General features: G+C 36.7%; 1 protein-coding gene across 1 annotated transcript; it reads left to right on the top strand.

Annotated features, from left to right (window-relative positions):
- Positions 1-9,185: 9,185 nt before the first annotated feature.
- LOC129922558 (low affinity immunoglobulin epsilon Fc receptor-like) lies at positions 9,186-9,719 on the top strand. The gene has a single exon (XM_056009200.1). The coding sequence runs from the start codon at positions 9,186-9,188 to the stop codon at positions 9,717-9,719; it is 534 nt and encodes a 177-aa protein (XP_055865175.1).
- Positions 9,720-14,532: the final 4,813 nt, after the last annotated feature.

Here is a 14,532-nt window from a genome sequence, read left to right as displayed (position 1 = left end):
CTTTTGTCTAGTAAATTCGAAGACGTAATACCTCTGACGTCTTCTGATCACGTGACTTGAGCGTGGTTTTGCCTGAACATTATTGGATTGCTTTTAGCAGGTCCTAAGTGTCAGTTGTAAGATTAAACTCAAGAGAGTCATGTCAAATGTCAATAGTAGAATAAATATATATGTGTTTGAATTTAGTTGTTGACGAGCTCATAAGAAGATATTCAATTGGTGCAGTTTCATTTGTGCATTTTGTATATTGTGAGTGATTCCTAGTTCATGAATTAAAATTTTGTATTTTTCAAGTAAAGGATCTTTATTAACTCTTTCTCTCCGTAATTATTTACCACACTCTGGTTGAATCAACGCTGGTATCGTCAGTTAGGAGAGAAGGAGTTAATTAAATCTCTAAAGATATTTAGATCTATTATCAATATATACATAAAAATCCCTGGAATTACAGTAACATCTTGTGACATTTTGTCACTTCATCAAGAACTACTTGTCACATATTAGACACCTTCAAAAGATCCTATGACAATATCTATATCTTTTAAGCAAAACAGAAAATCACTAGTTTAAACCTAAGTACCATACGCCATACACAACCTAAAATCTAGTTCATACATTGACTTAACTTGGCAGAATTTAAGTCATTGGTTAATATGACTAAATGCATGACGCGTAGGACGTAATCATCTTCTTTTTTGAAGTAACGTCTGTATTATATAAGATAAGATAAGACTGAGCCCTTTGTTGACTAAAGTGACCACTATATATGTGGTATGTGGAACTCATTATATTTCTATTTATAACCAAGAAATGCAGTCAAAATAAAAAATTAAAATGTTTGCATTATTTATATAAATTAGTTGGCTTGTGCAAAAATAAATATTTTTTCAAGATTGCCCCCCCCCCCCTTTTTCTTTTCTACAAAATCAGGTGAAAAAGAAACATTATTCTGTTTAAAAGTTTCGAAGTAAAGCTACACATTTCATTTTACGTAAAAAAGTGCTTTCTAGCTCTGGATGTTGTCTACGCTCTAGAATGTTTGAGACGCGCTAATGTCGATACATTTTTTATCATGTCAAGATCATGTCTAATTTGTACATGCGTACATAAAAAAAACGGTTTTTAAAACAAGACAGTTTTGTTTATATATCCCTAGGCAATCACACGTTAAGAGTTATGAACGTAGTGATATATATCAAAAAATAAAAAAGATGTAGAATTAACATCACCTCTTTTTATTCATGAAATAACAGAAACACTGTTTTCCTTGCAACTTTTTTCAAGTTACACACCAGACAATTCCTTTTATCTGATTCCTTTTCCTAGCTTGCATGTTCCTTTTCAATGAAGGTTGAACTTGCTTTTGTTCCGCCAGGAATTCAGTAGCACAACGAATGTCATCTTCTGCATCAAGTCTGCTTCTGAATTTGGACTTTATGATTAACAAGCTGGAAAACTTTGTTCTTGGTAATGGAAGAACAACACAATCTCAAATAGAACGGGATAGGAACTAGTAAGAATACCAAGTGCGGTTCAAATATGCTTGCTACATGGAGAAAATAAAAAAAAAAACAACTTACAATGATGAATAGACACACACACACACACACACACAAATCAAAATTTCAGAGGGTCCTTGGCAACCCCTGGAGATTTGTCATTCAACCCCACTCCCCAAAGGGTCGCGACCCACAGATTGAGAACCCCTGTTCTACATCTGTGTTATAAACATGTTCCACAGTTCGGTTTCGCCATTCATTGTAATAGCATAAAGTTATTCAACTTAAAAGATTCCTATGTAACACACTATGATATTTCTTTTTCTTGCTTGATATTTACTGTTATTATTATTATTTTGATTATTATTTCCTTTTTGTTTAGATTTTATCTCCTTTTTTACAACAAAAATTAGAGGAAGCAGTCGTCTTGATTGAATAGTTCACTCTATTTAACAGTATATCTCCATTCATGGGCGTAGCCAGGTTTTTTTTTCGGGGGGGGGTTTGGGGGGGGGGTTTTCTTCCCCCCCCCCCAGCGAAAAAAAATTATATGTATTTAGTGTGTGTGTGTACATAATTTTTATTACATTCTGACCCTTCATTCTTTCGGAAGACGTTTATTGTGCCCTAGAATAGGTTCTTCCATGAGGTAGTGGAGACATTGTAGATTCCCCGCCAATACTAGCAAGGGGGTCTGGGGGAAGCGCTAGGAGCTCCCCCAGCGTGGGGCGAAGCCCCGCCGCCAAGCACCATTTCTGATATTGAAAACCAACAAAATGCATATTCTGAGGTATCGACAGTGCATTTTCCTGCTATTAAAAAGTTCTATTTCAAAAACCTAATGTCCTATTCTTACTGACTTAGACCCTCCCGCGCCGTTCGGCGCATTTGCTGTTAAGCTGTGTCCATAAATTGTAAATCCACAGCCATTACTAGCAAGGGGGTCTGAAGCCTCTTCCCACCTGCCATGAGGACCTCCATGAATGAGTGACGTCAAGTTGTACTAGGATATCATTGCAACTATTCTTATGCGTAATTCATTTTGTCGGAGAACATGTCCCGCAAACCTCATGCATCGCTCTCTCACAATCTTACGAAGGGGTCGACTCCCAGTTCGGCATAGGATTTCCTTTATTTAGACCCGATCTCTATAAAATGACTCCTAAAATCTGTCTTAGCCATCTTTGTTGAGCCACATTTAGTGTTTTTTAATTTCGGCAGATGACTATTCACTGCAGTTTATTAATGGAGCCCTGCCACTGGTAAAAATGTGTAACCTCTCTTGAATACGCTCTTGGAATTAAGTGACTGTAGTTTGCTTTAGATTTTATATCAAAAAGTTTTATCGTCAAAATCAGCTGTTGTTTTTTTTTTTTACCTCAAAAGGCTTTGTAGGGGGATCTTAAACTCAAAACCATCTGGAGGGGTTTTAAATTTAAAAAAAAAGCCATCTGTAGAAGAGGGGTTTAAACTCTAAACCCCCGATTTGATTGGCTACGCTCAAGTAATTTTAGTGTGTAATTTGCTTTTTTTTATATTGAAGAGGTATTTTTAGCATCAAACCCCCTTTAAACTCAAAACCCCTTTTGGCAACGCTCATAGCATTTTGAGTGCGTAATTTGCTTTTTTTCTTACACTGGAGATGGCGGGGGGTTTAAACTCAAAACCCCTTTGGCTACGCTCATATATTTTAGAGTGAGTAATTTGCTTTTATTTATATTGAAGAGGTACTTTTTAGCTTCAAACTCCACTGGAGGGGAGTTTAAACTCAAAACCCCTTTGACTACACTCATAACATTTTGAGTGTATAATTTGCTTTGTTTTTATTATTAAAGGGGTATTTTTTACCTTCAAACCCCGCTGAAGTGGGGTTTAAACTCAAATCTGAGTCAAAACCCATATAGCTACGCTCATAACATTTTGAGTGCGTAATTAGCTTTTTTTATATTGAAGAGGGGGTTTATCGTAAATTTTGGAGGGGGTTTTAAAATCAAAATCTTCGTTAACTGTGCTCTTGGAATTAGGGGATTTTCGTTTTCATTTTTTTTTTGTTTTGTTTTATAGAAGAGGGGGAGTTAACTACAAAAACCCCAGGTAGAGGGATTAAAACTCAAAACCCTTGGTAGGGGGGTTTAAACTCAAAACCCCTGGTAGGGGTTTTTAAACTCCAACCCCTCTGGTAGGGGTTTTAAACTCGAACCCCTCTGGTAGGGGTTTTAAACTCGAACCCCCCTGGTAGGGGTTTTTAAACTCGAACCCCCCCCTGGTAGAGGGTTTTAAACTAAAAACCCCCTGGTAGGGGGTTTTAAACTCAAAACCCCTTTGGTTGTGATGGGGCAAGTTATGGTTTAGTATTAAAAACTCACCTAAAATAAACAAAGCAAAGCAAAAAATCAGTCATTAAATTCCGACTCCCCCCCCCGAGGGGGGATTCCATTACGGGGGGGGGGGGTTTGAACCCCAAACCCCCCCCCCTGGCTACGCCCATGTCTCCATTGTAGGATACTACAGTTGAGACAGAAATACATCAAACGTAGTACAATAAAAAAATTTTAGACTCTGATCCAGATTTTAACTGAGTTGAATTTTTTTTGTTTATTGAGATTATACTTTTTTTACACTAACGCACAAGACAAACAGGTTAACGCATTTACGTCCAGACCATATATTACTGTTGAGAATTTGTATATAGTTCATGATCATTTACACTGTTCATTGTAATATACCTGCTGGAGTTCATCAATTATAAAGTCATAGTCGCAGATATAGGAGCATTAGCGAGTGGTCAAAACAATATCAGTTCTTCAGTTTCATTACAAAGAGCGAAGATCCAAAATTATTTCATAGTGACAGATTTTGTTGGCGTGTTAACCAGCTGACAGATCAGCCTGAAGTCCTATTGATCTGATGTTTTTATGTCCAACACTATATACTTAAAGCTGGGCTAATCAACAATGTTCCTGGACATCACGTTACGGAACTCGTCAAGTGGACATATAGGTACGATTTCCAGATGTTAACTTGTCGTCATCCCAAGACTGGCAAAATAGCATTACTGTGATTTGAAATCATTTTTAATTTTTTTATCAACATCTGATGCAATCCAAGAAACGCTCTTTGAAAATGTTTAATACAGAAAAAAAAAGAAACATAATGAGTTTTGGGAAAATTTGAATAATTAGCAGCTGTGTTGGCATTTTAATTAGTGACCATCAGGACTATCCCTATAAATCTTAATTGTTCTTGTCGCCCCCACTTTTTTTTTAAATCTGTAGTGTTTGGTAATATTTTCATAATCAAACTCCCTACCCACCCTCCCCTAATCCTGTAACATATCTATGGTTTACCAACATGCAGGGAAAAAAAAGAATGAGGCGATCTGACAACAATTGTCATCCCAAACACACGATTAGGGCTAGCCACCATAACAATAAACCTGATAACAGCACTTCCTTACATCAAAGCAATCTCCCCCCCCTAGAATCTAGATGAAAACAGGGGGTTCACGCTTATTATTATCAAGTTTCATATAACGTTTAGAAACTTTTGAGGGGGCTTTTTAAATTCTAATTTTACCGGGTTTTTTGTTTTGTTTTTACAAACATGTAATTATTTCTTCTCTTCGGTGTCATCCATATGTTCTCATGTGGGCCACAACTGGTCAAGAATCATGTTCCCCTTTACGCCATTATTGCTACGCCACAGGCTGTGGGCCCCTAATGGTCGTGGGCCCGGGTTCATTGAACCCCTTAGCGCCATGGATGCTACGCCACAGGGTACACAAAGATCAAACGTTTGGGACACACAGGCGTAATATATCAAAACCAATAAAACTTCAAATAACTTGAATAACTTCCCTTTGTGAACGGAACTAAAAATAACTTTATGCATAATATAGACAACAAAAACTTGTGGTCGAATGAAATAAATGTATTAGACTTAAGTAATAGTATGTTTTAACAAAATATAACTCACTACAATAAAACAACCTTTCAATCTCACTTTCAGGAGTTGTCTCCCCTAACTAACAACAAAAATGACAACACCACATTTGCTGCATCATTTAAAACCAAGTGCTAACCTCTTTCCAACGTCACCATAGAAACACACACGCACACTCAATCTATAACAAGCTACACATCTTGGACATGAAGGTGTTTATAGTGAAGTCTGAATAGGTTTTATGTGATCGAGGACAATTATGCTACAGAATGTATGTTTCACATCTTTTTCTTAGAGGTGAGTCTAACCGAGATCATTGTCGTGTACACATAGCGAATTAACCTGCAATATCCCAACATGAGGGCAGTGGAGACCAATAGATAGCTGTCTTTACGACATTGCAGTGAGCCAAACTGCCCACATTTTGGGACGCCACAAATCAGTACTGAGGTCCCTCTGTCACGAATATTTAGTAACTTAAAATAACGAAAACTCTGTGACAGCAGCAAAGTGAAAAAAACATTGATTAACAAAGAAGGCCATCAATAACACAATCCTAGATCCATCAAAGAAAAGTGAAGTATAATAATAATATTGATCAAATCACACTTTGTAACAATATCATAGTGTCTGCCTCAATCCTTTCCCGTCATACCTTTGTATTTGCAAATGTATCAATAATTAATTTGACACAACCAGTGAGGCATTGTATTTGAACCGCCTCTCAATAATTAAATGATGAGAGTTTATTGAATCTAGTTGTTCAATAACACTTAATAAAGAATGTTTGAAAATAAAAGACCTGACACAAGACTATTTATATAAGCATGTCAGCTGGGGCTACATTTAGATCCAGAATTAGTACATACACAAGTATGGCTTACTCAAAAGCCATTTTCGTATACAAAGTAACACATAGATAAACAAGTTTTTGTGTGTTAAAAAAACAACTAAAAGGATAGAATACTTTGAAAATATTTTTTTATCTATTATATTATTACACGGAACTGGGAGAGCGGTAGTCTGAATGATGGAACGTAGCTACGGATCTCAAAATCAGCTGTAATGTTATTCAAACAAATAAAACAGTTGATATATATATATATATATCGCTGAAAAAGAATTACTAGGTCGTTGGCCAAACGGAGAAATATCTAGTTTGACCGTAACAATGTTTTTTAAATTAAAAAATAATTCAAAAGTTAAAATTTGTCTTTGTCTGATGAAGTAGTCAGCCGTAGTGCACCGATAATTGAGTTTCCGATTAAAATTAAAATCGCTTTAAGTTTTTTTGAAATATCATCTAAGCATTGCTTACGCTTTTTATACGTAAATCTAATATAGATGACATCTGGAATCTAGAGTTCTAAATCAGAAGTATGGATCTAGATCTAGTTCTAGATTTGTATATCATGAAAGTGCCAAGAAAATAATTACACATTCCTACAAATGTCTTCTGGCCCAAAGGAAAACGTTGTTATTACGATGAGCTGCTAATGCCATAATACGAGTTCCATTTTAACAAACATTTAAATTTTTTTTTTTTTTTAATTTTAATTGATGTTTTGTCTTTTTTTTTCAATTTATTTTTAAATTTTTTTTTTCTTGCTATAACATAATTTAATTCCAAATTTCATTTTTGTAATGCTTGTAGATAAATATTTCTACTAGTAGCTACACAGTACTCTTCAATAATCCCTCCAACATTTTTCCATATTTCCCAAGCATGCTAAAAAGGGTGGCGCTTACAGGTTTGAGAATCTCTGCGATACAGACTTCAATAATAAACCAAGAAGGAGAGGCTTCGCTATCTATTGTTATATCTCTTAGGCTTTGAACCACACACTTTATGTGGATGTCTCGTCCTGTAGTGATATAATATTTTGATGAACAGTGTATTTCCAGATTAAGCTGGATTCCTTTATTGAGTATCTTCTGGTATGCTTTGAGGTAGTGTCTGTTAAATGATAATTCTAGAAGATTGAGATTTGATTCTTGACCTCGACCGGAGAGCAGTGCCAGGTGTCCTTCTTAACATCGCTCTAATTCATTTAACTCTTTCTCTCCGTAATTATTTACCACATTCTGGTGGAATCAACGTTGGTATCGTCAGTTAGGAGACAAAGAGTTAAAAGTATAAGGTGAACTGTGCAAGATAAATCTAGACCATACGTTATAGAAGGCCCCGACACTGACCTGCAACGTCACAATATTTTAACCTAACGTGCCCACAGGTTGTGACGTTACTGGTTATTGTTCAGGCTTTCTGTAATGATGTGGTTTTGGATAAATTGTGTAATATGAATTGTCGGCTATGTTAATCGGTCATGCTGTAGATAATTTCTGTAATTACAGGCTGCAGCTTATATCGGGCTTTTAAGTGGTGCTATCTTCTATTCGTTTAAAGTTATGTGTTAATAGTTATGTGTTTATAGTTATATGTGTATGGGTATTAAAATATTTATTACATCTAAAATATCATAATAAGAAACTGAGGGCTGTTAGAAGATGCTACTGATATGTATCTGGGGGGGGGGGGGGAGTTCAAGTCTGATATTGTACTTTGTTCTAATATTTTACTTTAAAGTAAAAGTAACGTTTCCTTTTCAGGCCTTATAGTCTATGGGGTCGATGTTGTTAAGGTCATCTATTTCTATGTCTAAAGGTTAACGAGCAGGGTGTCATGTGGCCAAGCACAACGACCAAACGCCTTTACTTTCCCCAACTAACGTCAGTTACCCATTAGAGATGGGTGGACTCAGGGGCGACCTAAAAATCCCGAATTCAGAATCTTAGTCTTAACCTATAATCGAAACCAGGATCCCAGGTTCGGAAGCCGAGCGCTTTAACAACTCAGCCACCACTTTATTGAAACATAATTTAAAAAAAGCACGCATCGCACAAAAATTGAAGTAAAATAATGAGAATCATCATCATCAAATTCCATTTGATTAAGGGTTTGAGAGATTTAAATCTCCTTTTGCAAAAAACCTTGAGAGAAGCACTGCTGTTATGCATAGTGCATGTATCTCACCATACAGGCCGTGGAAAGGGGGGGCATTTCCTCGTGTTGGCCAGTAACTGCAGTTCAACAGTTCAACCCTATTGCTCTCGGGGTGTTCCAAAAAAATACAAATAATGTTTCTGGACCCTCCGACTCTTCATAGCTGACTATCACGCTCGAATGGTTCAGAGATCTACTGGTGAGGGTTTGTCTGACATGGTTTGTACAAGCTCGTCTGTTGTAGGGACAGCGGCTATCGGTGAAAGGGATCATAGCGTATTGAGAAAGCTAAAAGCATGAACTTGAGCGTAATAAAAACGATTGGATATATTATTTCTAATCGCACAGATTTATTGTTGTTGGTCTAGATCTATTTCAGATTTAATTACATTACTGATGAAACTAATTGATACACTTAATATAAGCTTTTTTTTTTAATTTATTTTTTCTTGCTATCTTTTTTTTTTACGCAGAAGCCCTTTCACTCAACCAGAATGAGTCAAAGAAGAATGAGTCACACAGGAGTGACACGAAATTTAACAATGGATCTGAGCTTTTTAGCCGGATGGATATTGTTTTTCATTACAATGAACTCCTGGGATCAAGAGACATTAGTGTGTTGTATGGAGACCCGGACATTCTACCAAGTAAGTTTAAAGGAGCTAGGAATTTCTTCTTACTATAATGACACTACCTGCCGTTCCAAGTCGGAGTGCTCATTACATTGTCTTTTAAACAACATGACGTGTCAACATTTTCTCTACGACAGCGTGAAGAAATGTTGTCTCAGGGGAGCTGATTTAAGCTCTTCTGGGATCAAACCTGCTTCCGGTCAACACTTGTACTCGCAAAGCACCAAGTACTGCGACGTGGCTCTTGGCTACAACTCGACCATCATGCGAACGTTCGGACTTTGTCTGAAAATCTTCTTCTCAGCTACAGACTTCAGTTTAGCCAATGTGTCCTGCAGCACCATACAAGGTCGACTGGTGATGGTCAAATCAAACGCCACAAAGGAATCTCTTGCAACGATAATGCAGGACATGAACATGGATAGAGCCTGGGTAGGAATAGACGATATACAGTCAGAGGGAACGTACGTCTGGTCAGACGGTTCAGTGTTGACACCAGAAGAGAAGACTGTGTATTTAGCTGGACAACCAGACGATCTGTACAACAACCAAGACTGCACTGTTATCAAGAAATACTTCAGAGCGTTAGATGATACATTCTGTACGAACAATGAAATGTATTTCTGTGAATACATTAATTAATTGTTGTTTTTTTTTTATTTTACACACATACAATTTTCCATGAATCAAAATGATACTTAACGTGATTCCAAAACTTTTTAATATTTTAGACATGAATAAAATTAACATAATGCAAGCAAATCTCTTTGGAACTTTTCCTACCTGTACTTATTCAATTATTAGTATAGTCAACTTCTTAACGATTTGTCAATACCAGTGTTACTATAGAATTACGTTTGAAGCGTGTCAGTTCATTATTTAACAATATACACAACTTTTGGCTGAAAAAACTTACAGCCGTAAATGCACCACTAACATCAAGTTTTAACGAACTAATATCAGAACCGTCTTCAATGCTGTTAGAACTCACTGAAGGGAGAACATCTCTCCTCCCCAAAAAAGGGGATCTGAACCAACCATTAAACTATCGCCCTATCACTTGTCTGTCAGTGGTGTATAAACTATTAACTTCACTTTTAAAAAGTAAAATGTATAAATTTTGTTCTGCCCATAAGCTACTAGCAGAGGAACAACAAGGTTGCATTGAAGAGTCGATGGGCTGTAAAGTACAGCTAACTATAGATGGTATTATATTGCATCAAGCTAATAGAAGAAAGAGAAATTTACACATGTGTTACATAGACTACAAAAAAGCTTTCGATTCAGTTCCGCATGATTGGCTATTAAAAACCCTGGATATTCATAGAATCAACCCAAGAATAAAACAACTATTGAAAGTCTGTATGAATAATTGGAAGATAAACCTGCACCTTAATCGTGATAAACTAGGTTCTGTGCACATAAGAAGAGGTATATACCAGGGTGACTCACTATCTCCACTCTGGTTCTGCCTAGCGATTAATCCTCTATCTACATTACTCCAAGACTCTACAAACGGTTTTAGGGTTGACACTAAATGTACAAAATGTGTGTCCCACTTATTATACATGGATGATCTAAAGCTATATGCAGAAACCGAGCAAAAATTACACACCTTAATCAAAACGATAAAATGCTTTAGTGACGATATCTGTATGTCTTTTGTCCTGGATAAGTGTGCCATCATAAGCATTAAAAAGGGCAAGGCAACGAACACCAACATTGAATTTGAAGGCATCGAGGAATTGAACTCCGCCTCTATTTATAAATATCTTGGAATAAACCAGAATGCCAAGATAAACCATAAGAAATTAAAAGAGGACTTTCTTGGCAAATATAGGCAAAGAGTTAATAAAATCCTCAACACCAAACTGTCTGGCAGTAATCTCATCACTGCAATAAATAGCTGGGCCGTCCCAGTGCTCCTCAAATGGACTGACACCGACCTACATGACATTGACAGACTCACTAGAAAATTACTAACCAAGTTTCGATGCCTACACCCCAAGTCCTCCACCATAAGGTTATACCTGCCCAGGAAGGATGGGGGTCGTGGATTGCAGAACATCTTCAAATTGTGTAAGATGCAAGTTTTAAAAATACGATCAAAACTGCTCGCCTTCAGCAACAAATTAGTTTCCTTCCTACGGAAATACGACACCGATGCAACCCCTCTGAACCTACACAATGCTGATGTCAATGTCGGTTTGGACGACGTAGGGCATGAGATTCGCCAATGGGAGAAAAAAACACTCCACGGAAAATTTCCGGCTTCATTACATGGGGACAACATCGACAAGGCTGCTTCCTTAACATGGCTCAAAGCAGGTCATCTCTACCCTGAAACAGAAGGCTTTGTTACAGCAATACAGGACAGAGTAATCAGGACAAAAAATTACGAGAAGCATATCCTGAAACTCAATGTTGTCGACAAATGCCGAAAATGTGGAAATGTGGGCGAGTCGATTGAACACATTATGGCAGGATGTCCAGCCCTATCAGAATCGGCCTACCTGGTTCGCCATAACCAAGTTGCAAAGTTAATACACCAACACCTGGCTTTGACGTACAAATTGATCGGTAAGGACACTCCCCCTTATTATAAATACTCTCCGCAAGAGGTTCTCGAGTCTACTGAACATCTGCTGTACTGGGATAGGCCTATTCTGACCGACAAAACGGTAGATTTCAATCGCCCGGATCTGCTGTTCATCGATAAAAAAGAAAAAAACGCTACCATTATCGATATCGCCGTACCACTGTCTCATAATTTAAGAAAAACTGAGATAGAAAAACAAAGAAAATATGGGAACCTAGGCTTGGAGATTAAGCGTCTATGGAAATTGTCCAAAATAACAATATACCCCATTGTTATATCAACCGAGGGGATAATAACAACTGACCTCACATACACCTTCAAGGCCCTTAACATTCCTAGGAACATCTTCGTTGCCTGTCAGAGGGCGGCACTGCTGCAGACCTGCCACATCACCAGAAAATTCCTCAGTGGAAACTGTTAAAGGGACTACGATGAATTTTGTTTCTCTTTAGCGAAACTCGACCCTGGTAGCGCCAGAGAAGGACTACTCGTTCATTTCTAACATAATAATAATTTGTGCATTACACCAAACAAAAAAAACATTATAACTATAAGAAACCAAAGTGTACATTCACACCAGACTCACTCATAATTTACATGTGACAAAGTTTATAGCAGATTGTTCTTATTTAATGATTTGATTGCCAGGGGAACAAAAGAGTGTTTGTGTCTGTTTGTCTTTGCTATCGGTGTCTTGTATCTCTTTTGTGATGGTAAAATCACAAAATCCTGACACAAAGGGTGATTCTTTATTTCGAGGATCTTGTTAGCTTTTTTATAGATGTTTGTCTCAAACAACTGCCCAAATGGGGTTGTTTTTTTGTTTATTTGTATTTTTAATGCTCAGATTGCCATTCCAGGCAGTGATATTGAAACTTAAAATATTGCAGATGTGAGCGTGATAAAACATAGCAAAGGCCTTTTCGCTAACATTAAACGAGGACAGTTTTCTTAGTAATCGTAAACTTTGCTGCCCTTTTTAGTAGCTATTGTGACATGTATTAGTAAGGAAGGACTATGTACATGGAATATTCATGCTCGTGACGTTTCACCTGGGAAACAAGCGTCCACGGTTGAATCGTGGGCAAGAAATCTCGTTTGTGAGGTTTGACCCCATGGTCAGAGGTAGTCGACACCATGGAAAAAAAAAAAAGACGTGTCTTGTATCTTTAAGTTGAAAGTATTGCCAGCTGTGTGTTGGATGAAATTCTGCTTGGAAAATGTTGTGATTTGATGATATTGTGTATTTAAGTGAAACACTTATATATGTGATCTCATTGATGGCTGAAATTGACATTGAACTGTTATCGTATTGTATGGTTTAATAAATATCGTCTGCTGATCAAGGTCTTACTTAGTCAATTCTACTATCTGTTAATGTAGACTTACGCGACATCAAGTAGTGCAACAATTCAAAGACATCTTTAATTGCTTTAATATACACAATCAAACGTCATTTAACAAGAAGGGACAATTACAAAGCGTCTTTGTAAATCCAGAAATTTGATTAATAACCCAAATTCCAAATTATGCTTTAAAGTCTATATATAGATGCGAAACTGAAGAATCCCTCTTTACTCAATATATATATATATATATATATATATATACAGGGCGCCGTGAGGGTTAAGGCCTCCTGCGTGCGGAATTTTAAAATGCCGCTCCCCCCTCTTTTTGTTTCTTGAAAAAAAATTCCAATAAGACTGAGCTGGACACTTTAATTTTTCCCTTTCATATTTGCACCGTTGTTGTACAACTACAAACTATGCACTAGGAACAATTTCGGATATACGTGCCTACAGAAATCTAACATTTAGGTTCTTTGTGATAAACACTAAAAACTGATCTCATTCTGACTACTCAGTTATACTCCTGTGTTTGCGACGATTTTAATTGATGAACTTCTGCTGGTCTATTACAATGAACAACGTAAATGAGCATGATCTACAGACAGTTTCTCGATCACTTTGACTGCTCAACAATGTTACATATTATGGTCTGGACGTGGATACGATAACATGTTTTTAAAAAATTAAAGCATAATCCGAAAAAAAAAAAAAAAGCTTGAAATACAAAAGCCAGTGACAGTGGAACTTTTTCAACGTTCCGTAGATGTTCATAATAGGTATCACCACGATTGTATTTTGGCGAGGTACACATTACATCCACAATCATCTGACATACACGGAGTCAGAGTTGCCTACAAATTTATCCAACAAATGAAGCAACTCAACGCTGAATATTTTCATTAGTCTAATACAAAGTATAAAATCCAATGTGATACGCATGAATATATTCTAAGATAAGCAATTTAGATTTCCAAATATTTATTTGAAAATGGTGAAACAAATGTTTGTATTAAAATTAACAGCTAATATAAGCTTTCCTATGTTTTAACAACCTATATACGTTTTACTTTAGTTTAATTTAAGTGGGAAGCGTGGTCGAGGGGCTAAGTGTGCTTGGCTACCTATGAAGGAGGCTCAAGGTTCGACACCCGACTCGGGCAGAGTTGTGTTTATTGAGCGCCTAAAGGCAGCACATAAAAACCTTTTCCTAGATACCCCCTCCACCAAGGGTCCACAAATGAGATTAGACCAAAGCGCTCTGAGCATGCTATAAGCATGAAGGTAGCGCTATATAAAAGCCATAAGTTAATTATTTTATTAAAAAAAAAATTCACTGTACTGCATCATACATAGATGGCATACATATGAAACATTATATACAATTTTCAATTTTACATTATTTTTGTTTCCTTAAAAGTTTATGTTACAAACAAAAAGGTAACCCTGTTATTTTTTGGTAAGATAAAATTAAATGGGAATTTGGAGAAAATAGAGCGAGAAAGTATGA

Source organism: Biomphalaria glabrata, chromosome 13, assembly GCF_947242115.1.
Source record: "Biomphalaria glabrata chromosome 13, xgBioGlab47.1, whole genome shotgun sequence".
Lineage (NCBI taxonomy): Eukaryota > Metazoa > Mollusca > Gastropoda > Planorbidae > Biomphalaria > Biomphalaria glabrata.
This window is presented reverse-complemented; position numbering and strand designations above follow the sequence as displayed.

Excerpts from the sequence above, each read along its gene's own strand:
- LOC129922558 (XM_056009200.1), top strand. The coding sequence starts at position 9,186 with ATGACGTGTCAACATTTTCTCTACGACAGCGTGAAGAAATGTTGTCTC.